We start from the raw sequence: 27,997 nt of genomic DNA, 5'->3' as shown, positions 1-27,997 counted from the left end.
GACACAGGACTCTCCGGGGGGGTCTCACCAAAGTGGAGCAGAGGGGCAGAATCCCCTCCCTCGCCCTGCTGCCCACACTGCTGGGGATGCAGCCCAGGGTACGGTTGGCCTTCTGGACTGCGAGTGCACACTGCTGGGTCATGTTGAGCTTTTCATCAACCAGTAAGTGACCAGCCAGTAAGCTGGGGATGAAGGCAAGGGATCAACTGGCCCCACTAACATTTGGAGCTTAGACATGTAGACCACATGCAAAGCCTTCATTCCATACCAAATTCTGCCCCTTTTTGTTTCCAGATCTGCGCCTTTACTCTTTGCAAAGCAGACTCTTGTTCAACTTGCCAAATAGCCCAGATTTTTTTTTTTTTTTTAATTTATGTTGCAGTACACTGTTTAAGTCTCTGTTAGTTTTATTAATAATGATTTTTGGTTTTCCTGGGGTAATGCATAAAAAACTAATAGCTATATCAGGTCAACTGATCATGCTGTACCTTACTGAAGTAGGATGATTATACTTTGGTTGGCTCTTGAAGTGAAGTATACTGTGAACTAGGTTTTAACCCAATTAATGTATGAGGTTTTGTATCATTCTAACTTCTTAATAAACAACACTGGTTGCACGTCAAACACCTTCAGAGATTTACTGCATCAGTACTACCTTAACAATCATTCTCAGCAAAAAGCGCTGTCATCAAGACATGGTGTACAAAAAGTCAATGTTCAAAAAAGTAGAATGACCAAAAAGGCTAATGAGATATTAAAAAAAGTATTATGAATGCTATGCTTGAGATGTAAACTGAATGCTGGACCTCATTATTTTATCTAGGAACAAAGGTACCCTTTTAAGTCCTTTGTCAGTTTTCCATGACTTACTGAAAAACATTAAGGGCTCAAAGAGCTTTTAAAAATCAGCTGCAAACTATTGTAGACATACTAACTTTACAAGAAAAACCATCTCTCTTTTTCCTAGTCATTGATGGAATGAAACATTACCATGAGGCATAAACATCCAACCCCTTACCAGCCTCCTCTCAAATATGCAGAAAAGCCATTTCCAGCCTTTTGACATCAGGGAGGGGGTGACCGTACAGACCAATTTGCCCTTAACACACATGAAAATGAATTTTATTGCCCTCACTCAAGCAGAGTATCTTTCTGAAGGTTGATGCCAAAGATGCTGAGGCTTACAGTATCCAACAGCAGCGATTCAGTTTCCTGCTCAACAGTTGTGTCACGTCCCTCCCCAGCTCCTTGAGTAAATGCTGAATCTCTTCCATATGCAGTCGTGACTATGAATAGCACCAAACATATTGATATTGTACTGAAAAGACCCCTCAATTATAATTACTAGCAACTAGAGTTAGAAACTAATGCAACTGCATCCCGAGAACAGAGCGGGCTGTTCGCCTTGTTTCAGCGCCACAGCCCACCCGAGTTTCCTAAAGCAGAGCGGTATTAGAAAGCATGGGACTCCACAGCAGGAGTTCCTCCCCCTGACCACCAACTTCTCCATCCTACTACAGATCAGAAAAGTATTCCAGTTCAGTTCCGCCAGCACAGAAGTTCTGAAGAACAGATTTCTTATTCATGCACTCAGTTTTCTAAAAGGTACTGGCAAGGGAAAGGGTGTGCCTGTTGGCTGTGGCGTGGACTAACTTGTCCAGAAAACAAACCAGCAGCTGCATCCCTGTCCTTCTGTGTTTGTGAACAGAATGTTTCCTGAGATATGCTTTTCTCCCAGGCGGAAGAAAAAGCCTATTAAAAAAGCTAACATATGTCAAAGGTTTTTTTAACTCTACGTATGCAGTAAGAAGCTGTTTCTAGTTGAGATGGGCAGAGTAGTTGAAGAGGAACTGCCATTATCACTACTAGTAAAGAAACATACAGGTACACCTTGCAAAAATGTGTATGATCTCAAATGCCTGAGGCACATACATAACCACAGAGAGTTTCCAAAAACAATTCCTTAAAAAAATTTTTAAAAAATCCCCCAAACAAACAAACACACACAAAACGATACTTCTAAATTCAATCCCAGAAGAGAAGTCAGAGGTTACCCCAGCTTCATACATGGGGACGGCTTCGGGCAGGTATGTGTTCATAAGCTTGCACTTGTGCATTACGTTAAAACCAGGATCAGTTCACTCTGTTCTACTCACATTAAATCAGGAGCAAGAATGTCACAGGAATTATTGTCACCAAAAAAGAGGCACTTCACTACTGTGCATAATTAGCTCAACAGACTGATGTTTCTGTGAAGGCTTCATCCACTTTTGGACAACTCATTCCCCAGTAAGTGAAGGATTTTTATTTCAAAGGTTGAAGATGATAAAAGTTTCAAGCAGTAACAAATACCCCAACCCATACAGGAAAGAAAACAGTGCTCATACCGATTTTATTCTGCTGCAGCATTTTTAAGTAATCATGCTCAGTTACTACCGGATCTCTTCTTGGTTTTAACTGCAGAAACACTGCTTGCTGAATCCCCAGAGCAAGTCTGTTACTTGTTCTCAGTTCTGTGTCACAAGAGACAGCAAACAACCGGTATTTGGTGCAACCTTGAGCAATACCAACTCACAGATTTACCCTTCTGCCATACATCAAAGTAAGCGAATTGGCAAACGTAGAACAACTAGCTTGGAGCAGAACAGAGGAAGCTCAACTGTAACAGTGACTGTAGGCTACCTCACTGGGATGACCTCATCCAGTGAGAAGAGCAGATGGCAGCATTAAGACAAAGCCTTCCAGCCTTCCTAATCACAGCTTATTGGCATCAGTCAACACTCTCTTCCTTCTCTAGACAGATGCTGTGTTTTCAGGCAGAACACAATTTTTAAACATGTCACCTTAGAAAAATGAGGACAACATACGTAGTTCACAAGGGTCATCATATAGAATTATTTTTTTTAAATGTATTAACAAATGTGCAATTCAGTTATATAAATAAGTGTTCAGCGCAGCGCCCTGCTTACAGAAGATACCTATCCTATTGTGGCAGGCTTCTCACTTTCAGAAAACAGAAGCAATACGTGGGTAATACATGGACAATAAAATGAATAAAAGAATAGGAGCTTTCCTCAGCCTTTGCTTCTATATGTATCAACTGCTGAACAGCTCAAGAATTCCAATGTCCTCACTGATTTGAAGGAGCAGCCAGTCGCATCCAGTGAAAACGCTGTTAGTTAGGACTTTCTAGGTATTCTGTTAAATTACATATATATATATATGAAATGTGTGTATATCTATCTATGAAAGACTACTTTAACAAATGAGATGACCATAAAGTCAGATACTTAGGAGTGTGATCACATCTAGTCTACATACAACACAGAGTAACTCATGTTCCTGTGATAACGCAGAGGAAGAAAGAATTCTCACGGCAGATGCAGTGTCTGAATTCAACTTGCTAAGGTGACCTAAACTATGCTATCGTCTCCCAAGGGTGGGGCTCCCCCCCCTGCCCCCCCACTTCCTCCAGTGGCTGAATCACCAGAGCTGTCGCTAACTCTGCACAAATAGAGGATCACATTTTAGACTGAGATTTCACAGGCATTGCGCCTGCAGTTCAAAGTCTTTTGCCCAGGAATTGCAATGCACAATTTTCTTTTGGAACTCACACTGGAAACACTTAATGTTATTCAGAAGCTTTCTCTACTGGTAAAGTACTAGCAAATTTACTGCAAAGACTCTTCCAGAAGTAATCTCATGGTTTCCCTTAAAAGGAATTGAGGCATTCCTTTCGCCCTTATCATAAAGCAGCATGGGAACCACAGAGCATCAGTAGATAAAAAAAGATAAATATTTCAGACTGAAACGATACACTGAAATGATTCAGATTAAGTAAAACTTTCCAAGCACAGGCAAACAAGATAAATGTCTCTGAAGACATATATGATTTTTCAGACTGCTACAATGGCCAAAAATATCCTTCCAAGCTGCAAAACAGTGAAGAGAATTTGAACAGCAAAGTCTTTTTCACTTAGAGGTTCCAAACCACTAACATCTTGAATATCAACATTCTTTATAGCAGCCATTTGCTCCACAGCTTCTAAACGTGTAATCAACTGCAGCAACAGAATTCTGTCACTTCTACAGGAAGAAATGCAAGAGATACTTGAGAACACCAGCATTGCCATATTTTGGAGAAAGTGTATATTAATACAAGCTTCAACTAGCAGATAAGGGTAAAACAAGGACTTCCAGTACTGTAACACGTTTGTTATCGTCAAGAGACAAAATTCAACAAGAAATATTTTTAAAGAGGTAGTAAACTCTTTGTTGCTTGTCTTTTAATCAATTTTCCTTTCTCTACACACAAAGCATCCAACTTGAGGGAATTCCATCCAATTCAGACTTTCCAAGACAACCATGGTTCACTTCGGATCACAGAGATGCCTCTCAACTAACTCACAAAATATTCTGCTGATACAAATCTGAGCGATCATATCAGATGATCAAGACTAATCAGCTCACATATGTTTCAAAGCTGCCAAACACAAAACCAAGTGTAATATTTTCACAGCAATAATAACAAAACCAATGATGGAGAGAAACACACAGTTAATGACTCCAAAAACATGACGATATGATCAAGCATTTCAGTGGAAAGGGAGCAGAGTCCAAGACTCCATTCCAATTTAACTGTTTGATAATTTAAAAGTCCTGTAACAGGAGGGGAGAAAAAGTTCTGATGATCAAATTTAGCACCTGAGTCTTTTCTCACCAGAAGAAATTTGTTTCTCAACAGCAATTCCATCTCTGCCCTCAAATACGGCTACTCTGGGGGACTGTTGAAAGTACTCTATCTGGTATCGGAAGAAATCTTTTCTTGATATAATTTCATTTACTTAGTATTATTTTAAGTACATTTGTAGTTTTATACATTCACAATATGTATAACTGTATGTTAACAGTGCACAATTACTACATTGCACTACATTACACTATATCATGGACAAGGATCTGTTGGAGCTGGGCCAGAGGAGGGCCACAAAAATGATCAGAGGGCTGGAACACCTCTCCTAGCAGGAAAGGCTGAGAGAGTTGGGGCTGTTCAGCCTGGAGAAGAGAAGGCTGCGGGGAGACCTTATTGAGGCCTTTAAGTACCTAAAGGGGGCCTCTAGGAAAGAGGGGGACAATCTTTTCAGTAGGGCCTGTTGTGACAGGACAAGTAGTAATGGCTTAAAACTGAAAGAGAGGAGATTCAGACTGGATATCAGGAAGATTTTTTTACAGTAAGGGTGGTGAAACATTGGAACAAGTTGCCCAGAGAGGTAGCGGAGGCCCCATCCCTGGAAGCATTCAAGGCCAGGCTGGACGGGGCGCTGAACAGCCTGGTCTAGTGGAAGATGTTCCTGCTCACTGCAGGGCGGTTGGGCTGGATGACACCTAAAAGTCCCTTCCAACCCAAAGCATTCTATGATTCCATGACCATATGTGCGTTTTCTACATGATTTTGAATCCTTCTGTCAAATTCTAATAGAAATTCTAACCCTATTATAAGTCTATTTTCAAACCCTGCATGTGGGTTTTTTGTTGACTTTTTACAGTATTGTTTCCAGCAGGGCAAAGTTGGCAAGTTCACAGGAACACACATTCAGGATTGTGTCTAAGCTACTTCCCCGTGAATACTGCTACTTGTTGCCAATCAGATGAACTTTTTACTGTGATGTTACTGGCAAACACTGCTTACAAAGCTTCAGTAACTCAATTCATTTCAGACACTGCTTGAAACTGGAAAAGCAATTGGACAACAAAACCATGAAGCCAACCCTACAGAGTAGTCCAAATCTTCAGAGTACTATCAAAATACAATAAATGAACGACAAAAGAACATTTCCTCTTCAGTTCAGTAGTATCTCCTATATAATTAACAGTAATATATCCAAAGTACGCACATTCTTTTATTTGGAATTGTTACCACTGAATATTAAAACCCTTCACATGTACATGATCCCACAGTTGCTGTAGCATCTGCAGGCAGAGTAATATCTGAGAAGGAACCTTAGAATATTACATCCTATTAAAGTTATTAGAAAACTTTCTGCACCAGAGTTTGTTTCCTTTTAAAACCAAACAAACATTCTGGGATGTATCTCAGTTAAAGAAAAAAAAAAAAAAAAAAGAACATTTATGGGGAAAAACAGGTGTTATATACAACAGATGCTACATAAAACCCTTCGAGAAAAAAAGGGAGCTTTCTCAGAATAGCAAAACCACTGTCTCAAGCGAGCCTCAAAGTTTTGAGCATCAGGCTAAAGCTACAAGCAGATATTCAACTGGATTTACAGGGTAGTCTTCTACCTCACATAACCAAAGCAGAGCTAAGCCTACCCCAGCTAATTCCCTGAATACAAATTTCCTAACTAAAGCATAACAGCACATTTATTTCAAGCACCAAATTTTTAGATACAGCAATGCTTTACCTATCAGACTTTTTTCCTCAACTCCCTTGCAGAAATGTTCAAGCTACACTATGAAGAAGTATCATTTTCTAATGCAAAAAAGGCTGTACCCAGTCAGACTGAAGGATTCATTTTGCTCTGTTTCCAGCAGTGACCAAAAGGAAACTTACAGGGAAGAATAAGGACAGAGCAGGCATGCAGGGATCCTTCCCTAGGATGTTCTCCAACAGTTTGCTTCTCTGGAATTTCACAGGTCAGAAGTTGGGCAAATTCACAGAAGATTCTAACATGATATTCACCTCAAAGCTACAGGCTTTCAGTCGCAAGGAGCTCTGCAGCTTCACATTGTACGAAGAACTATCTCCTGGTATATGAAGTCTGCCAGGTCTCATTGATACCCTTTAGAAACCATTAATAGAAATTGGCTTTTGACTGTTCTTTAGCCTCTATCATATCTAACTTCAGCCATTTCTTTTCCTGTTCAGTCTGCTTGTTCTTTAGATGGAGCCTTCTGACACCTTTAATCATTGTCCTAATTTTTAGTTCCTTAATTCTGTAACACGATTTTGCGATAAGCAGATCAGACCTGCAGACAGTATTCAAGGTGCGAGGTATCCACACAATGACATTACATTCTCTGCTCTTGTTAGTTTCTAAATAATTGCTAAAATTCTATTTCCTTTACAATTTATTGATTGTAACCAAGATCATTTCCAAGCAAAACTCAAAACTCACTGGATGTTGAGACTCAGGATTTCTCCCTGTCTCACCCCCACACACATTACCTAACCATAATCTAGTTGCTCATTTTATTACTCAGTCACTCAAATCTCTTGAGATGTGCAATTCTTTACAGACAGCATTTGCCTTTGTTACAGACATAGTATCAGCATACTGTGTCACCTCCTTATTCAGATCTTCTGGAACACATGTAAATAATATGAGACATTTTTGATCCTATGTAAGAGTGCAGACACAGGTGACATCAAAGTGATTAACCAGAAGATACAGTAGACTGATCTGCTTATTATTTTATGACCAAAAATCAAGTAATTAGGAATCACTTCTATAGAAAGCTAATAAATCTGCACATTCCAAACTCTATCATGCTCATTCCTGAGAAATAAAATGTAAATTCACACACCAGCTAGGCTGAATATCAAGCCTATAACAAATTAAAACAGCCTGCCCTATCCATATTGTATTTAGTCCATCAGGTTTCTTGTCATGACTCAAGACCTCAGAACTACTGCATGAACTGATATAAATTCTTCAGCGTTAACAGAAGGGTATATGCCTTTTTCCCAAGAATAAAAAACATTTCAGACTTCCTATAAAGCACAATATAGAACACCTAAACCCCTAAAATTAAAGGGATACCTTTTAATAAAGGCAAATTTTAAATTGCTACCAGATTATTTCAAAGGGTCTTGAAGATACTGTTCCTACTCCCTCTAGATAGCTATATAGAGCCTACACCAATCAGGTACTGAAAAGACAAGCAAAATTACCAAATAAACAAAACACAGTCCAAGGATAAAGGGTGGCAAGCAGTTCTGGACAGTGGAGGAGAGAGAATACTCTGATCCAAAAAAACCTTTTTTCACATAGTGCCCAGTAGTAGCAAAGAAAATATATCTGAACATAAAAATAGTAAAAAAAAAAAAACATAGGGGACATGAAATTTAAAGGACAGAAAGACAGAAAAATCCTCAAATATCATGATTACCAATGAAAAGTACTATTTTTCTAAGTTTTCTTTTTTTTCTCCTTTGTTAAAAGGGTAGATTAGGAAGCTTCCTGACAAAAGCATTTTTAAGTTACTTTTCTTTCCCTCCATCTGTTCCAGTGCAAACAGTAGTTCAAGACAATACGAGAACTTAATAAGATCACTTCTTGCCAGTCCTGCTCAACTACATCACGGCTGTGTTGGGCCAAGACCAATGCAGTACAGAACAGCACATAATATCCAAGTCTCCGTTGAAGAGTGAGATGAATGCTCACCTACCGGTTTAAAATTGGGCCCAACACCACGTAGAGTGGAAGGGAGAAAAGCAAATTTCAGTGAAGTTTCTCCCCTTTCAAGAGTTTAAGCTAAACATAGGTCAGATAGAATTCATCTATAAACACGTACACACATGTGCATTTATTTATACATAGATACACATATATGCAGGCTGGAGTTTTTATTTTTAACTTTATCACAATGTTTAACAAGTAATTTTCAGAAGGTCAGGCTTAGATAAAATTTCATTTGCTGCCAATATATCAGAATTAGGGTAAGCACTGCCAGTCAAAGCAAGAGATTGGCTGCCAACTACTGCCACCTCATCAAGGTGAGGGCACATTTCACAACTTCAATATTGAGTCAGTTCTACATTTCATCCATACTAGAATCCTTTCTATTGCTTCCCCCATTGCAATTGCATTTGGTATATGTGGTAAAAATTCCTTAAATCACCTGACAACTTTTACAACCAAGTCCTCAGTGTAAGCTGAGTACAGAATAACTGTCCCTACTCAGCAGAAAACACTTGTAGCCCAAACCAGTTCTGTATGTGCCTTAACACCACCGAATACTTTAAAAATCTCGATCAGAAGCTAGCCACTACAACCGATTGAAACTCATGTGGGAAAGACACATACCACTCCATCTGCAATCTTCCAGTCTGCACAACTTTCGTATTTTTGCAGTTGCTTTTGAAACAGTTGCGCTATGGCTCGATGGACAAGTTCATACTGCTCCTGTAGCAGGTTACCAGATAAAAATTAGTGCATGACATCTTTACAAAGAATGATGGTATATTATGATACGATAAAGAGTCATTTCTATACAAACTATACCTTTGTCTGCACTGCAGAATGCCTTTGTGTCCTCATTTCCTGTATTAAATTAAATACATTGAATTCTTCAGGTATTTTCTGAAATGTAGAAGGAATTCAATTACATTGACATAACTGTCAGAATAGCAATACAAAAGCTGTTAGACATCCAAGAGTATGTTTAAATTCTGTAGGTAAAGCCAGTCTGTTCTCTCCATATTGCATCTACTCAGAATTTTTTTAAAAAGCAGTTCCTTTCCAGAACTGGTTTTAAACATTTGATTTAGGCCAGATGAGAGCATTTCAAGTGTTTTTAAAATTATACATCCAATGACAGCATTAATATGACTGCAACTTTAATAATGGTTTATAACTTCAAATCCCAGAATGAAGTTATCCCTGTATATTTGAAATATTTGCCTTTAGGATCTGCAAGATTAAGCAGAAACATTGAAAAAGTTAAATTCAAAATCATTTTATACTGAAATATATTTTAAAAATCTAAAAGAAGTCACTGTAAAACTCTGAATAAAAACTTGCTGTCAAAGGCAAGTAAATATATACCAAAGCATGAATGCAATGAAAATAAACATCCAACCTGTCAAAAGATTTCTGGAACATCTTAAACATTTCACTATTTTAGAACATTTAGGAGCTAAATCAATCACTGTTATGAAATGACGGAATGCCATAAAATTTCTTCTTTTAAGATTCCTTACCCCAGCTTTAAGCAAATTCCATGTATAATCTATGGCACAGATGGCTCCTGTTCTTCCACATCCTGCACTATGAACATAAACAGTTAGGTATGTTAGAAATTATTTTCATTTGTTAAAAAGACTCTATAAGCTTCATATTTCAAGAGTCTATGTGAAGAAAAAAAAAGTATCAAAATCCCTCAACTATCATTTTAAGCTCACTCAACCTGACACTATAGTGTCTTCAAAATAAAAAAATTAACGGTGCAAAATGAAGGATGGAAGTTTTTAATGCAAGTTTCTCATAGCCAGTTGAAACTGCAATCATGAAAGATGCTTCAATGTTGACATTTTTATTACCTCCTTCATCACACTATTCCTAGTTACCACTGCTTCAACAGTAAGGATTTTCTCCAAGTTGAATAATAAATTTCTATCAATGTCTATCAACTTAAACCTGAAAGTTATAAATAACGACAGTGAGCTATCACAATTATTCTTTTTAATAGTATAAATTTTTCTATTTTACAGATAAAGAGTTACAATGCATGCATATGTATCATAATTACACCGTTGTAAAAAACAAGCCTTTCACAACTGTACCGACAGTCAAGAGAGCCAGGACAAAGTGAAATGGATTTCAGTGCTAAATAAGTTTCTTATGGTTTTAGACCTCTATTAGAGCGACAAGTTTAAAAATAATGCAGCTAAACACAGTGTATTTCTACAGACATTTTAAGAGAATAACCAAGGTCTAAAGAGTTAATAAGCCCCAAGAATTTAACACTTTCTGGCTTATGTTTCTGAATTCAGTTTTTCAGACACATTATGCTGTAACTTTTGTTGCTCTAAAAAGAATCAAATATCACAGGCAAGAAACTCCCAGAGAATTTGTCAGAAACTGTCAATTCACCAAAACATTTTCACAGCAGTTTAGTTTCAATAGTCCTTTTGTCTGCCAAATTTCAGGTCAAAGATGAAACTGTTGCTCAGAAGAAAAGACTTAACAACCTGAAACTACAGTCTGCTGATTAGAGATCTTTTTCGGTCATATTAGCAGACAGAAATCAAAGCTCTTAGGCAGTGATGCACCTGCTATGTAGTCTCTCCTACAGAGAACGGAGCCTTCACTCCCTTATCTGATTCGCAATAATCTTCAAAGTCTGTTTCGTCCTGATGAGGATTTAAGTGTCTTAAGAATCACACAATGGTTTCCCTTTCAAAGACTAATTCTTCTTTGACTGATACTCTGTCTTAAACGCAAATGGAAGCAAAATATCACTCTCACATGAGTTTTAAGACAACGACGACTGTATGATTTTGAGCCAAGCTTTGACATGAGGAAATATTCCTTTTTAGAAAACAAACTGTGACTTAGAATCAAACTAGTGCAGCTCATACCAAAACTCTAGACTTCAAAAAATAGTAAAAACTTAAAATAAATATATTTGATACCTGCAGTGTATACAAATTGGTACGTCTTCATGTTCCTGGTACTCTCTCATCAGGCTGATCATGTCCAGAATAGAATCAAAAGATGAAGGGACATCATGGTCAGGCCAGTTAACATAATGAAACTGATAGACACTACGAGTCTCCTAAGGGAGAGGAAGAGACAAGTATATATCATCATTACGACCTTTGAAGAGTTTGTATGAAATAAATAGTTCTATGAACCTTCACTTTTTGCATGAATAAGCATGGACAAGCAAAGCCAACTACTGTATTAAAAACCCTACAGCTTATACCACTTCAAAAAATAAAAGGGATATCTGAAGTAGTATTTTGAGCACTGCTAATGCATATGAGAAAACACTATGGGACAGTTCACAGAAGCCCCTCTCTATAATGCATGCGTTAAAGCACCCACAACGTCGCACTGTGTTAAAAGATTCTCTGTCATACAGTCTTCAACTTTGAAAGGGAGAAAGAAAGGGAAAGACCACCACGAAAGGTTCTTTTTCCAATCGTACTCCAGTAACATACACTGGGGAAAAAAATGGGGGGGACATGCTGTTGTTTTGTTTTGTCACATTACAAAGTAAAGTGTGTGCATGTGCGTGCACACACAGAGGGAAATTAAGAAAATGAGAGAAATAATTCAGGCTTTGTCTAAATATGGATCACACCTGCAACAATACTAGGCACGCTTTTATTCTAGTTAGCTCATGTTACAGTAGTACTAAACACAAGGTAAAAAGCTGGCTTTGGAACAGCCTCGTTACTCAGCTACCTGAATCCCTGAAACACCAAATCCTGTTTCTCATCATTAACCAAACCATCCACAGCACAGCTGGTTCTACTGCACCTTTCCATGCTCCTGTCACACCTCTGGATTCTGCTGTACCCTCACAGTAACATGCTAGCGAGGCGTAGGAATTTTTTGATCAGCGTTACAAGCTTCAAGACCTATGCTACCTTCCGCTTAATTATTTGGGAAGCAACACAATGGGCCTCTTGAGCATGGAAATTTACATTGTCTTCCAACTGAAGCAACTATTTCTCATGCTTTACTTTTGCCAGATCTGTGGAAGTGCTGTAGCTAATAAAAACAAGAGAAAATCCAGACTAAGAAAATAAATTCTAAAATTCAACTGATAATGTAAAACCAATGTCATCTGTAAGCAGGAAAAGTTACAGCTGTCTATTAAAGTCCACCAAGAACCTTCACTTAATTACATTTAAAGAGACTAGCCAGTAATTTTTCATATTAGCAGAATTCTCAAAAAAATTCCACATTTATGCTTTTTATAATGAAATTAAAAATTAAAAAGGAACCTTATTAGTCCTTTTTTATACTGCCACTTTTTAAGGAAGAACCTGGTGTTTTAGCTTAAAATAATCTTCACGTTTCAAACTGGTTTTCCTCCTGGAAACTAGAATAACTTTGTATATTTATATGAATTTTAAATTCTTTTGCATAGTATTTTGCATGATAGTCCTTTGAAAATTTTACAGAAGTGACAAAACTTTTCATTGTTCTGGAAAATCAGAAAGTGAACTTAAAAAGATATTATTTATACCACAAATACATATTTTTCTTCCCATTTCAAGGCTACACTTAGAATTCTTAAAAGTAAGATGAAAAGTCTATAATCCATTACCAAAATGTGTGCTCAAAAGAAATCCTGAAGCAAATTTGCTAGGTAAGTCTGAATAAAGATAATTTTATCTGCTGCATAAGGTTGAATATCAACATATCTTGTTAATCCCTTCAGTTACATTACTTCTTAAAGAAACAAACTTTGGGCTCTTTGCTAAAATCAAAAGCATAGTGCAAAGTGAAGCTTTTTCCTACCTAGTTTTTATGTAGTACTCAGGCACCCTATAAAAATTAACTGAGAAAAGAACTCATGGAAGTCAAAAAGCTAAACATGATTTCCATGTATAGTCTATGCAAGCAAAATATAAACTAGCTACTGTGAAGTAACCATTTCTCGTGATATTCAGGTATTAAAAGTAACATGGGTTCTGCTTTGGGGTTTTTGATATCTTTGCAGTTCTGTTTTTAAGTGCACCATTTCAGAAAATGTTGCAAAACCCAGTTATTACACAGTTAATGTCTGCTATCTAAAAAGTTTCATAGCACAGTCTGTTATAAGCATTCAGGATACACTCACATAAATGAACTGATTAAGTTCACGCATCCCACTGCAAGCACCTAGCAAGCTACTGCAGCTAAAAATGACTCCCCAAAATTACCCTTCTCACAATTAAACAGTTCTCATAACTGTTGTGATATCAGTTGTTGAAACGGAACAAAGCATTGCTGAAGAAAACATGGCCGTAAGTGAGACTAAGCTGTAGTAAATCATATCTTAACACAGGATGCCAATTAAACTGACAGGTATTCTGTAAAACAGACTGTCAACCTTCATGTTTTTGCAGGACAGCTCTACACTTATTTTTATTTATCAACAGTTGCTTTTCAGAAGAATAAACAGCCATGTCAAACCTGACACTTGAGTATAAGTTTACAAGAAAGGCTCAAATTATTCATTTTTAACACTTACATGAGAATGCAAGTGCTTTTATTTCACTGAAAATATGACAATTTTCACATTTAACATAATATACTCTGTTTATGAAGTAGTTTTCATGTTTTACAGTAGTTAGTGTCAAGTTTTCACTAAGATGAACAAAATCAATTTCTTCCATAAAGAGACTAATTGTAACCATTTACAGCTGCCAAATTAACTAACAGTATACATGAACTGGTTTACCAGAATACTTGTCTGGTAAGCCAATTCTACATCATGTATATCAAATCCTCAAGAATTCCAAAGTCTTGAGCTCACTTTTAAAAGTACACTTCTATCTTGACTCTTGAACATATTACATACAATTCCCCCCCACAGAAGTTCTCCAAGCAAAAAGATAATGCAATCCAATATAATCAAGAACATCCCATATTTTTCATATCTGTTAATTCCAAAAAGAGTAACTTTCTACAAGCGAGAATGAGAAATTTTTTTTGGGGGGGAAAAAAAAAAAAAAAATCACTAAGTTGTGGTCATTCTTGCTTCATTTTTATTTGGCAATACAAGGATATGAATGGGCATCAGAAATGTCTTATCACACTGTAAAACCCTCATGATGATAAATGAAAGTATAGGTTGAATTCTAATAAGTACACACACTTCTTCCAAAAAGAAGCTAACTAGAGGAAACAGGTTGTGGGTTTTTTTTTGTTTGTTTGGGTTTTTTTTTTACAAGTTTGATTCAGATTGTTATCATATTTTCAGTTGGGGTAAACAGTGAAATTCTCCTAGGGTGACAGCAGCTTTCTAGTTGTTAACGCATGCTGTTGAAGACCATCACATACCTTCGGCTAATCAAGAACATATATAAAAGACAAGTAAAGAGTTTCACTACTCTTTTCTTATATACCAAGCTTTTAACATCACTTCTAAACTTGATGCTTTGCATACAGAGTCAGTGCCTAAAAAAGTGAAGATATTTTAGTAAGTTTCCTGCACTGTATCATTTTAGAGACCTTTGAGCAACCATTAAAGTTGAGACCGGAAGTGTTCATATACTTACATTTTGAAATTCAAGTAATAATGTTCTAATGAAGTAATCTGTTCTTGCTTGCTCAGCTTCCTAGACATGAGAAAATAGTAATGAATTGGAAAAAAAAGATCAATATACAGCATACACGATATAACTAAAAACTCGAACTTCAAACTCGGGTGTCCTTTTTGTAATGTACTGGTTTTGTATCAACGATTTCCCCAAAAGATGGGCAATCAAAGAATTGATTTTAAAACGGCAGCAACTTCGCTTGCTACACAAGATATCTGTGAAAGATATTACTTCTAGTTAAAATAAAAATTGAGTTTTCAAACCAATAAGTGCCCAGTCTGCTCCTGCAAACTATCAAAAAACCTTGTAAGAGTATTTCAAGGTACTCCTTTTGCTTTACTTCTCCATACATCTACTTAATTTACAGATTGCCTCCCATAGCCATCCCTCTATAAAGCTTCTGCTGTATAAACATCAGCCTCTTATCACTATCCTTGACATCTCCTTTCATTTTTTCCCCCCTTCTGTTATTTTCAATTAAGGGTGCATCTGAATGAATCATTGTAATTATCTTGGTTGTGGCCAAAAAGCATAGCTTCTAGACTCCCAGGATTTTCAAATTTGCCCTTGGAACACCAGGGAAAGTTCATACTGTAGACACCAAACAGTATTACTGTGCTTAAAGTATCAGCAATACCACAATCCGAAGATGCCTTTAAAAGCTTTGCATTACAGCTCCCCACTGTGAATTTTGGAGACTGCATATATGCTTTAATGTGTTCCTATCCACTACTTGGAATTTACCATTGTCCCTCAAGAAAACAATTGCAAGACCTTGCAGGTTTAAAGGAGATAGTGCATAGCTAGCAGCAGTGGAGCCCAGACACACCATGGTACCCAGAAGGAACACGTTCTCAGCTGTAGCTGAGAAATCAATTACAGTGCGCACACAATCCCTTGTCACAAATACTTGCCAGGTACGTGACAGTCACCCAGTAGGTACGGGGCAAAGCAAACAAAAACCCACAGAACACCCAAACCCGCAAGCCACTTTTAAAATCAATTTAAAGTAGGAAAAGGCATCTCCGAATCTTTATAGACTAGAATTTCTAAGTATATGCTCTCCTGACAAGATGAACTTGAAGTGTACTTAATTCTTGGTAAACTATTTCAAAGTAGGATTAAGAATAGCTTGACAAACAGACATGCTAGCTCTTTCCGAACACCTGAAAGAACTTCAGCTAGAAAACAGCAGCAATTCCTGTCCAAACCCATGTAATTTTGGAGTTTAGTAGAAGAAAAGTTTTGAGATCAATTTGGAATGGATCAATTTCACTGTCATGAACTCCAGTGTAAACAGTTCACAGTAAGATCATTGGTACTGCCAACGGTCATACTTACCACTCTAATGCCAGGTTCCATTCATATCCTAATAGTAACTAATAGAACATAATAGAACCTGATTAAACTACCAGGTGGCAGGATTAAAAATAAAAGACCCAGGGAAGCATTTTCTTCCAACAACACAACGATGTGAATGTCAGGAAGAAGAAGTGACAAAAACCAAAACCCACACCAAAAAAAATTTGTCAAACTCCTTGTCCACTGCATTATAAAAGTATTGCTAGTCCAAGGGCAACACCCAATTGGACATCCTGCTAGTCCATCGCTAGAAGGTGACAACAAGTACAAGGAGCAGGCTCATCCCATGTGCAGCTTATTTTCTGTTCCCTTCCCTTCAGTAATTAGGCTGTCATTGAACACGGTGTGACAGGCTGGATGGCTCTTGGCATCATCTAGCAGTGAAGGCTACACAATCCCAACTTGAAGAGCCAGAATTTGGACAGAGAGGCCATAAATGTGTCTAAAGCAGGAAGGAATCAAGATACATACAGAGGTGTGTACAAAGGCAGCCGGATGCTGTCCCACACCTTGGGAATGCTGATCACGTAGATTTTGGTGGCTGTGCTCCCACACACCATATCCTCACCCACACTCTGGAAATCTCACAATTAACAAAGTGAATTTTGGCTATGTAAGCGGTCCCCTTTTGTGAAACGGTAAGTGCACCATGACTTCTTTTACTGTCCAGCTTTCTCTACCCAGGAAAGATGATTGCAAAAACCCACTGGGGTATACTCTTGTGTGATGCTGAGATGACAGGTGCCAAGAGTATGGTTACTTTCAATTCCCTGATGTGCTTGGTGTAGAAGACATCTGCAGTCCCTCTTCCTGCCTACTGATCTACCAGAAATCCTTACATTACCATTTATAAGCAACTACCAAAACTGGAAGAGGCTCTAGTAGTTACACTCATAGATCAGAACTCCTGATAACACTGGCACAACATGCAATGGAAAGGCTCAGCTTTCCTCCATCTTTCTGGAATCATAGCTTACTTGGCAGTTACCCCCTGTGAACTCTGCAGGAAAAGATTCAGACCTCATGGTGATCTGTGGCTCATTTCTGTTTTGATTTTAAAAGCAACAATAGAAGCAAAGGAAGTATTTCTGAATAAACCTCCATCTGTTACCCACAGAAAAAAGCTTAAAAAAATTAGGCGTTCAGTTTCCATTTTCTTTATTCATGCTAATTAACTTTGTGTGACTTAAATAACCTGTTCCAGTGTTACTTTCATTTCTTGTGCACATCCAGAATGCACAAGTCATAACGGAGAGAAACAACTGCATGAGTATTATTTGATTTCTTGAGTATGGTATAAACATTCAAATCTACATCATGTAAAGCTAAAGAAATGATACATAAAAAGAAAAAAGACCAAGGGTCACAGGTTTCCTACTTTAAAAAAAAAGAAAAAAAATCACGGAGGATTCAAAAAACCACACAGCTTAGATATACAGATTTTTTTCCACTGCATTCCTTCTAGAGTCTTTGTGTAAAGTTTGGTACCAAACAATTAAAAAAGCATTTGTTTTGTAATAAATTAACTTCAGCCAACAGTTTGTAAGGTACAAAAGCTTTAAATCCTTCAAAATTAATTTATACTTACACAAGAAACACGAAATGGTCCAAAAGTCACAGCTGCTTCACCATATAGAGGCCAGTAACGTTCACATTTTTTCTGTTAACGCAAAGAATCCTAACTTAATTCATGTGTAGTACTGGAAAATGATGATTAACAGAAGCAGAGCAGACAAAATTATAATCTCGAATGTCTTATTCTCTCTCTTATTCAGCATTTTTCCTTAACATCTGCCTACTGGTGCCTTGCTGGACCTCTTCTAAGACAGTAAAATACTTTTTCTTTTGGATACAAAAAAAAACAACCAACACCCCAAAAAAACAGATGATCAATAAATACATTCAAACTACACTTTGTAAATTACAGTGTGAACTTCCTGACTACCTACATGTACACAAGTACGCATAACACAGCGGGAAGCGATGAGAGCTAATTTAGTTTTTGTGAAAGTCTGGAGTTCACAATTCTGCATCACTTTTTTTTTTTTCCCCTTCTCAAATCATAATAATATAGCAGAGAGATTTAAAAGGCAGATTGTTTTTGCAGCTGTATGAATTGACAGGAAATTCTGAAGGACTCTGGGGGATGTAGGCCAACTAGCAAAATGCTAAGAGCAGGACTTTTTGTTCCACAGTTACATGACAGAACCAGCCCATGAGTACATTTCTGTATACAAACATGTACATTCCACTGAGATGACTCCTAAACAATAATGTAACACTAGAAATGGAGCAAAGAAAAAGCAGTCACATTCACTATTTTCTGTGCATACAAATGTAAGGATAGGCATTCCCATTCAGTCTGGCAGATTATTTTTTACAGTAACAGATTTGGCACCTGAAGCTTCACAGGTATTCACATATTGCCCTGCACAGGCAATGCTTAATTTAGTTTTGCATTTAGTATACATACCCTTCCCATTTCAAACTCTCGGCAGGCCATTACAATTATCTGAAAAAAACAAACAAAAAAATGCTCAAAGTTAGCTGAGTTTAGATCAAGTACATTCACCAACACTTTACTGTTTGTTTCTATCTGGGCAGATACTGATACTCCTTAATTGTTAATACTGAAGACACTAATGAATACTATTTTCCTACCTGCAGATGCGTGCTTTTTTTATTCGAGAATAGCACCCAAGTTTTATTCTGCACAAAATAATCTACAACACTAATAGTGTATTTTAAGGCTCCTTGATTTGAATTCACCGTAACCCTGTACAAATACATTATCTATTTACTCAGTCTGACTGTAAAGTCTAAACTTCACCATAAAAATACAGAACCCCTTGCCGACTGGAAGAAACATAGCTATATTTGCTTAAAATGACATGTACTGCTTAAAACAGGTGCAAAAACCTATTTAAAAAACAAGAATCAGATTTCTTAGGTGAAGCTATTTCAGATACATTAATAGGAATAGTACAATTAAAACGCACCAACAGGTAAGCTATTTGTTACAATATCACAGAATCATAGAATACCAGGTTGGAAAGGACCTCAAGGATCATCTGGTCCAACCTTTCCAATAAGTAACCATGATTTAAGCGCCTGATAAAACAAAAAAAATATTTTCAGAAATAATTTGTTGAACGTACCAAGTTATAAGAGTACTTTAAAAGTTAACTCCTGACAACAGCTGTTTAAACAGATGTAGAATATATAAAGCAGTAAGTAAACCAAAATTGGCATAAATAGAAAGGTAGGTTTTTATTTTATTTTTTTGTTTCACATGCTGCTTCTGTATCTGACTGTCCATCCACGTTAAGTCAGAGGAGACCTTACTACTATAGGACAGAAGTAACCAAGCACCAACCTATTCATAAATATGCATAATTTCATAGTCTTTCAATAAAATTATTACTTTCAATTTACAGTATTTAATTTAATAAATAATACTGATGAAATATATAAAGATATTTAAACTACAAAAACAATATTTGAGAATTAAATGGACTAAATCACATTTTTAATAATAGCAGCCAGCTCAGGCAAAAGATACATAATCACCACGCCAAGAAATAAGGTAATACCCAATTTTGGTTTTAAAGTAGGTACTTACGGCAACATTGTATTCCCATATCATCCTCCAGAAGTCTATTACTGTATTTGCTAATGGTCCCTGGGTAGCAACATATGCTTTTGGCCCGTGTACTCCCTAGGATTGCACAAAGGCACCATTAATGTTTATAAAGAAAATTTATCTGCACTGAGTAAAAAAGGCTTTAAGTTATAAACACGAAAAATTAGAATATCTTTTTTTTGATCCAACAGGAAGGGTGAATATGAAATGTGAGTCCTATTTACATTAGTGGGAATTTTGCTGGTGACTTCAAGGAGGCCTGAGATTCTAACAGCTACTGTGCAGCCAGAGACTGTAGCAGAAAATAGTAACTTGCTGCATGTTCAGATTCTGAGGGTTCCCTTTAAGTCTGCATTTTATTATTCATTTAATGATGAAAATTTGAAAGTCTTTCTACCAAAAAGCACCCCCTGGAACAAATTTAAGTTCCCCCTCCCACTAATACCGCATTTCAAAAATCCAAAATTTTAAAATTTGTTTTATATAAAGCTTGAAGACATTTATATTCAGCTTTTCAGGCTAAACATTCAAGAAGTGCAATTTATAGGAACACCTGCTTCTGAATAAGCATTACTATGTAGAAGCAGTATAAGGCTACAAGGCAAACCCAAGATATTCACACTTTGAAATCAAAGTGTAACAGGTTTTTAGCCAAAATCTGGTTTCTCTTTAAGACTGTTAGATATAATTTCATTGCCACACTTCTGCCATGAACAGCAAGAAGTGCATAATAACACACATAGTTTGTCAGACACCTAATTTATTACCCCTAAAACCAGCCTCTATTAAAATCTGATATTTTAACAGTATCAACTGTTGAAACAATCGTATCTGAATTTTCCTACAGTATAAAGTTCCAGTCTGGTTGCCTGACACTTTAAAATGAAGTATTTTTTATTATACTTACACTTAAGAGTAATATCAAAACTTTAAAAAACTGCTTTACAAATGGCATCATGTTTACAAATTAATTCAAGTCATACTAAAAGAAAACCTTCCCTCGTGGCTTTAAATTCTTATCTCGGACTATAATATTAAAACTGTACTGATATGACATAAAAGCTTAAAAAGAATTTAAGAACTTCTAAGATAGTAATAAATACCTTAATAAAGTTTGCATTGATGTAGTCTGAATCTTGTGGGGGAGTTTTTAAGGTCAGTTTAACCCGGCTATGATCAACTAAAAGAAAAATATATTTCTTTTAAATAATAATTACAACACATGTAAATCAATATGTAACAGTAAATACAATATATAGTACATATTATATGTATATAACCAATTAAGCATTACAAAATGTTTCCCAAAGATAAGCCACACAAGCAAGTCGGTCAATTTAATTTATGGGTAAACCAACTCAAGGAGGGATAAGCAGAGTAGCTCCTACTGCTATAAGCTTCTGATGCTCAAGTTAAGAGAGTACCAACTACTGGAATTCCAAGAGTGATTCATTACAAAGACGCAAAATGCAATTGATCAGAAGTAATTGTAGTTACACAGCATTAACACAGCTCATGATGGTCGGAATTAAAGGCACATTTACTGTGTCCATTTACAGAAAGCAGAGAAAATAAAACTCCAGCGCATAGTTAAAGCTGCAGGCACATCTTAAAGTCTCTGCCAAGGAGGAGTCCATCAAGTATCACAAGATGAAACATGCACTGGGGATTATTGCTCAGACACAGACTGACCTCTATCCCCCAAACACTTTGCCGAGCCACAGATTCCTTCATTTACGGTGTTCTGACATTTTAAGTTTCTGCCTCAATCATTACTGTCTCAGAGAAAGCTTCTTAGCAAACTAGCAGATCTTTGGAGACAAAAATCCTCAGTAGTCTTAAAAACAGCCTTTATTACTTGTTGACAGAATAAACTAAATATCTTGGAATTCTTTTTGGTGTTAAAAAAAATTCAGTGCATCTTTAACACAGAAACAACTTGATGATTCTAAGAAGCAGGGTAGGAGGTTGGCACGTTCACCTGCCCTTCCAGCTCTTGTTGACGCCAACACTTCCTAGCCAGCACACACACAAAAAAATATCAAAGCACCTCTACAATAAAGATTATTTTAATTAATTTAGTATTACAATAAATTGGAAATCAAGATCAAGAAAATTATCTTCAGTCCTGCCTCAGCTTTTTCAGAGTTTTAGGTCTGGAATAGAATTCACAAAGAAAAATTCTATTACAGGCTCCAGGTTCAGAAGATTAAATGCTTGGATATTTATACGTAGCTTATGACTCAGTCCACAGCTACTAATTGGTGTCTTCAGGTAACCAGTGAACACCATGTTTTGTTTAATTAATCATTTAGGATGGCTCAGTAAACTGTAACGAGAACATGCACATATGTTTTTCTCTGAAGTCAGTACTGAGTTGGTATGGACGCACTGGTGTCTCTGGTAGCAGTAACAATTTCTAATAAACATAGCAATAATCTCCAATTAAGTCACATTTAGAAGTTGACAGGCAAAGTATCATCCTCCTTCCTCTTCCAAAATATCTCCTGGCTTTCACTTCTGTCAAGCTGATCTTGTACCACTTTACTGCTGGAGCCTTTGGATATTTGAAGAAATTCTCACTTTAAACAAAAATACACCTTCAGTGTTCCTCAATGTCAGCTTTGACTTTTGTTCATTTTCCCCACTGTGATCTGTGTACCCTTTGAGATATCAAAAACTCCGCTTTTATTTTTACGTAGAGGAAAGACAAGCACATCTACCACTGGTTACAGCCATTCACTCCTGTAGTAACCATTGTCTCATCAACTCAGCCTAGGTGCTACCAAGCCTTTGCTCACGATCCACTGAAATGCTAGCACAGAAGAAAGTGTAACAACTCTTGCTATTAGGATGACAATAACAACTTCCCCTCTTTTTCACTCCATCCATTAAACGTGTTTCCTCCAAACTAAAAAAAAACCAAAACAAACACAAACCACCTAATGATATTTAACTATTTTGATACAGCTGAGCTTAGTACCGCACTACTCTTCACATGTGATGTATGTTATACATATTTCCTCCAGCAAAATTTCAAGACATGCCTTTCCTTCTCAGTGGAGCAGCAAGCACTATGCCCACCTTGTTAAACCATGTAGGGCCTCTGGCTTTAGAGCAAAATTTACTGCTGGAAGTGTTGCTCCAAGTGCTGATAAACAGTAACAATTCCAGCACTAAAAAACCAGAGCACGCACGTATACAATCATCAGAAACACACAGTAATTCACTGGAGTTTATTACTAGAACAGGTTTTGAAAATGAAAGCTAATGATGCTTAAGACCATTTTCAACCTCAAATTGGTTATGAACCTCCTAACGCTTCTGAGAAAGCTGAGCAGAGTAAAATGTATCTGTTGCTAACCTTCTGGGATATGAAAAGCAGCATTTGTCAGAAGACTATCATCTAACCTTGCTGTCAGCTGTTCACAGCAAGAAGCACAGTAAGAGCTGCTGGAGTACGTGGCCTCATGAGCTACACAAAGTGAGCTTGTAACAGGCGATCTTGTCATTACCGATCACAGATCTGTTATATCCACACACTGGTGGTTCTAAAATTGAAGTTCTGCTCTGACTCTTGTTTTCCGTGTTCCTACAATAAACAGAATATCCTTCGGGCTTTAGCAAAATACAAACCAAAGATAAACCTGCACTGAAAGTTCTCTGACACCGTTTGCAGGATACAAACAAGAAAAAAGCTCTATTTTAATTCAAACCACAAAGCCAGGTTCCTTAAGGCTCCTTAAAATTTCACCTAGAGTTTATGCTGACATTTGTTTGTTTTGCACCATGAATAACAAGCTCCTATGGAAAAAAATACAGTTAAGCACCTAGTAAACTTCTAGACTATTCTAAGCTGAAATGAAAATGTCAGCCTGATAGGGCTTGGTACCTAGCACACATTTTTTCTTTAGGCGATAGCTCTCCTAATAAAATACACATATGTTCACTTTCTTTGCCTTCCAAGTTAACCATAAAAATTTTACAGAAGTTATCTTTCAGCAAATTATCTCCAATTTTGCCTTTCAGTAATACCTAAATAGTAAAATTCAAAATACATTAAGAATAACAAGCACTTGCCCTTGTCTTCTCTTCACACATAAATCAGACTTACATGGCAATATATCCTTGTATCTATTCTTTTTAACATTTTCTTCTTTTTCTCCAGTGGCTGTTGGGTAGATCTTCTCTGTTCTGTATTTTGTTGATAATCTTCTTAGTCTCTGAAATAAAACATGTGTTTTTCAAGTCACAAGACAACAGAAACATCCCTAGGTATTAGCCTCATTGATGAAGTATAAGATCATCACTCAAAAATACCTCCTCTCTCCTTTTACAATAGTCACTGTGATCAAGTTTAAAAATCCAATCATCTAGTACATTTAGCCCATCAGCAGTTTCCAACCAAGCTGAAACCAGCTCTATACATCATGAGACACAGAATTCTGGAAAAGCCACTACAACAGCAGTATGGAATAAGGCTATATCTTATTTATGAAATACACTGCCCTGCCAGGGAGTAACTTATCTGCTCTAAGAATACCTGTGAGAAACAAACCAACAAACAAAAAAATCAGTTCTTGCTCAAAATACCTGGAGGAAGAGCACAGAGCAGGCTGGCTCAGAACAGTTGGTAGCAGCTGGTACTTTGCTCTGAAACACAGAGCCTCCAACATGCTGACAACCGAACAGAAAGCAAAATCTCAGTTTTAACAGGCATCGGCTCCCAACGCTCAACTCCTGGTGAGTTTCAAGCACACCCAGCGAAAGAAGGTCCCTGCCTCTCAGGTACATGGTACTCGCAATTAAGATGAGTGACAGGAGGTCTGCTGTATTCACAACAGTATGTCATTTTTTCCCCCTCCATCCATTTCAAATCCTAGAAATTTGAAACAGTCAAAACCTCTAATAACAAAATCCAGCCCATGCCATCCAGCAACCTAGGAAACAACAGAAGCAATACAGTTTTTATCATCCCACAGAAATTAGGCCTTTGCAACCTTAAAACTGAGGAGGAGGAAGAAAAGAATATAAATTCTCTTTGAAGGAAAAATATGAGAGGAGACAGTAGTGCTTGTTATTTTAGAGTGTGCAAACATCCCGATTTATAAAGCAACCTGAAGAACTCTGATAGTTAATTCTGGCTTCCAGCTAAAGCCAGGTGGTTGCAAAACCAGCCATTCTACTGACACTAACACGGTGGTGGTATACAAGACAAGAGGAAAACAGAGAACATAGCTTCAAAGCAGTTTAGCATTTCCATTAAGCAGTATTCTGCGCAGGCAGAAGGACAGTGGTTGTTCACGTTCCCCTCCCTCGATCACTGATGCTTGATTATCATCCTTGAACACCCAAAACATTCATGGATTGCTATCTTTTGCAGAAGGGGAGAAGAGGGGAGGTTGGTTGCTAGTTAAAAATATCTATCTTGTTTATCGCCAACTATGCAACAACATACAGGCAGGAAGACATCATAAATAGGGTGATTTGGTTGGAAAGCCAGTTTTCTTCTTGAATTCTTCTAAAACTACTAAAACACTTGGGAGACTCACTGCACACTTCAATTTTTTAAAAAAAAAGGAAAAATTAATTGACACCTCAAGTCCTCCAGTACTTTTTCCAAAAAAGGACAAGAAAAAAAATACACAAAATTTAGCATTTCTGCTACATATAGCAAAACACTTTCATAAAATAAGTCTGGATGTGGTAAAAAAACCAGAAAATTGTATATGAAAATATGGATAAAACTTTGCATTAATTTAATTGAATAATATGCATCTAATAACCCATAAAAGTGGAATTTACAGAGCAAAAACAATGGCAAGGTAAAATTCAAAAAAGCAAATCAAGAGGTACCAGTTTTCAGACAATTTTTTTTCCTCTTCTCCAAGGACTTTATAATAGATTAAATCACTGAACACTAAAAAGCGTAACAGAACTAGCACATAGGGTCCCCCCGACCCCTTGTGGTGCGTCGCTCTTGAAAAACTTGCACTGTTAGTCGATGAAGAAGAAACAGTAAACCTTTGGAGTTAGGACAGTAAGTCTCTGGCCACACAGTGACTGAAGTGCTAAATATATTAGCTGAAAACACTGCTAAAATACAGAATAGGAAGATTCAGTTCTTGAAAAGACAGGTAAACTGTTACAGCAAGCTTCCGTGCAGACTACGCTCATCTTTTCAACATGAAAAAACAAATTCACAACATAACCTGTATACACAGCAGGCAGAGAAACCTGGTTTGTAACATGGTACAGACACAGAGAATACCACTGCACATGGGAGATGCATTGTCCTATGTAACACTGCCCCTACCCATGTCAAAATAAAAAATACTGCCTGTGCTAAGACTGGACATAACCAGGAGTCTATCAATAGCAAAATAAATACACATAATTTAGCTATATCAGTGAAGAACTGCAAGAATGAGAGAGTTTGAAATAGGCTATAAGCCTTCACTTCAGATAAAAAAAAATAAAAAGCAAAGAGAAACAATGATACTTTCAAAGCACAGCCACTAATATGATTTTGTGTATTGTTCCATGTCTCAACCTGGCTGTAAGTTTTTTGGGTGTTTTCTTCCATCTTACTGATTTTTATGGGACAAATACCATGACTCTGCTTAGAAAAAGATAACAGAAAGAAGTTTAAGTAAAAAAACACCTTTAAAAACCATGAGTAAAAGCAGAATTTATTTTGCATAAGAAAACATATCCTTGAGGAAGCGATACAAGAAAAAGGTCAGGTATCAAAAACAGCCTAGGAAGCACCTCTCCTTTGAGGACAGCCTGAGACAGTTGGGGCTGTTCAGCCTGCAGAAAAGGCGGCTCCAGGGAGACCTTATTGCTGCCTTCCAGCATTTAAAGGGGGCCTCTAGGAAAGCGGAAAGAGGGGAACAATCTTTTTAGCAAGGCCTGTTGTGACAGGACAAGGAGTAATGGCTTTAAATTGAAAGAGGATACATTTAGACTGGATATAAGGAAGAAATTTTTTTACAACGAGGGTGGTGAATGAAACCCTGGCACAGGTTGCCCAGAGAGGTGGTCGATGCCCCATCCCTGGAAATATTCACGCCAGGTTGGACAGGGCGCTGAGCAACCTGATCTAGTTGAAGCTGTCCCTACTCACTGCAGGGGGGTTGGGCTAGATGACATCTAAGTGTCCCTTCCAACCCAAAGCATTCTGTGATTTTAAAGGCATGCAAGAAAGAAAGATGTACAGCTCCGACCTAATTAAGCCAAAAAGGCTGGAGTGACTAGTACCAACTTTCATTTTCTAGAAAGTGATGCTATGAGAATTCAGCACAGCCTTCTTCCCTGCATGATTCAAAAGCAGTACAATCTGCTGAACGGACTGGGAACTACAACTAGCATAGCTCAGCTCTGAGGAAAAGACTGGAAGTTAAATACAGGTTGCTTTTAACACACATCTGTTCCTAAAATTCTTCAGGATCCATGCTTTTAACGCATGTTTGTCAGCTGTTCTGTGACATGGGCAATAGAATGCAAGTAACTACAGTCCTGAGACCAATCAAAAAGGGTAAGTCCTCTTTATGATTTGTAGGACTATCTGCTACATAGAAAATTACCTAGTTCGTGCTTTGGAAGAGAAAGAAATGACTAAAGCCTCACCTCCATCCCGGGAAAGGTGATGGAGCAGCTTATCCTGGAGGCCATCATCAAGCAAGTGGAAGAAAAGAAGGTTATCAGGAGTAGTCAGCATGGATTCACCAAGGGGAAATCATGCCTGACCAATCTGATAGCTTTCTACAATGACATGACTGGCTGGGTAGACAAAGGGAGAGCCATGGATGTTGTCTACCTCGACTTCAGCAAGGCTTTCGACACGGTCTCCCATGATATCCTCCTAGGGAAGCTCAGGAAGTGTGGGCTGGATGAGTGGTCGGTGAAGTGGATTGAGAACTGGCTGAATGGCAGAACTCACAGGGTTGTCATCAGCGGCTCTGAGTCTAGTTGGAGGCTGG

At 37.4% G+C, this 27,997-nt stretch overlaps 1 protein-coding gene across 1 annotated transcript in view; it reads right to left on the bottom strand.

Annotated features, from left to right (window-relative positions):
• Positions 1-27,997, bottom strand: part of PTPN12 (protein tyrosine phosphatase non-receptor type 12) — an 84,326-nt gene that overhangs the window by 24,309 nt on the left and 32,020 nt on the right. The window contains exons 2-11 of the mRNA XM_075428986.1: positions 24,127-24,235; positions 21,116-21,192; positions 19,992-20,087; positions 18,843-18,881; positions 17,958-18,029; positions 14,966-15,025; positions 11,378-11,520; positions 9,944-10,010; positions 9,246-9,323; positions 9,048-9,146 (exon numbers count right to left, since the gene is read on the bottom strand). Coding sequence (XP_075285101.1) covers positions 9,048-9,146; positions 9,246-9,323; positions 9,944-10,010; positions 11,378-11,520; positions 14,966-15,025; positions 17,958-18,029; positions 18,843-18,881; positions 19,992-20,087; positions 21,116-21,192; positions 24,127-24,235 — 840 coding nt within the window. The remainder of the gene's footprint in view (positions 1-9,047; positions 9,147-9,245; positions 9,324-9,943; positions 10,011-11,377; positions 11,521-14,965; positions 15,026-17,957; positions 18,030-18,842; positions 18,882-19,991; positions 20,088-21,115; positions 21,193-24,126; positions 24,236-27,997) is intronic.

This window comes from Opisthocomus hoazin, chromosome 8 (genome assembly GCF_030867145.1).
Source record: "Opisthocomus hoazin isolate bOpiHoa1 chromosome 8, bOpiHoa1.hap1, whole genome shotgun sequence".
In the NCBI taxonomy this organism is placed as follows: Eukaryota; Metazoa; Chordata; class Aves; order Opisthocomiformes; family Opisthocomidae; genus Opisthocomus; species Opisthocomus hoazin.
This window is presented reverse-complemented; position numbering and strand designations above follow the sequence as displayed.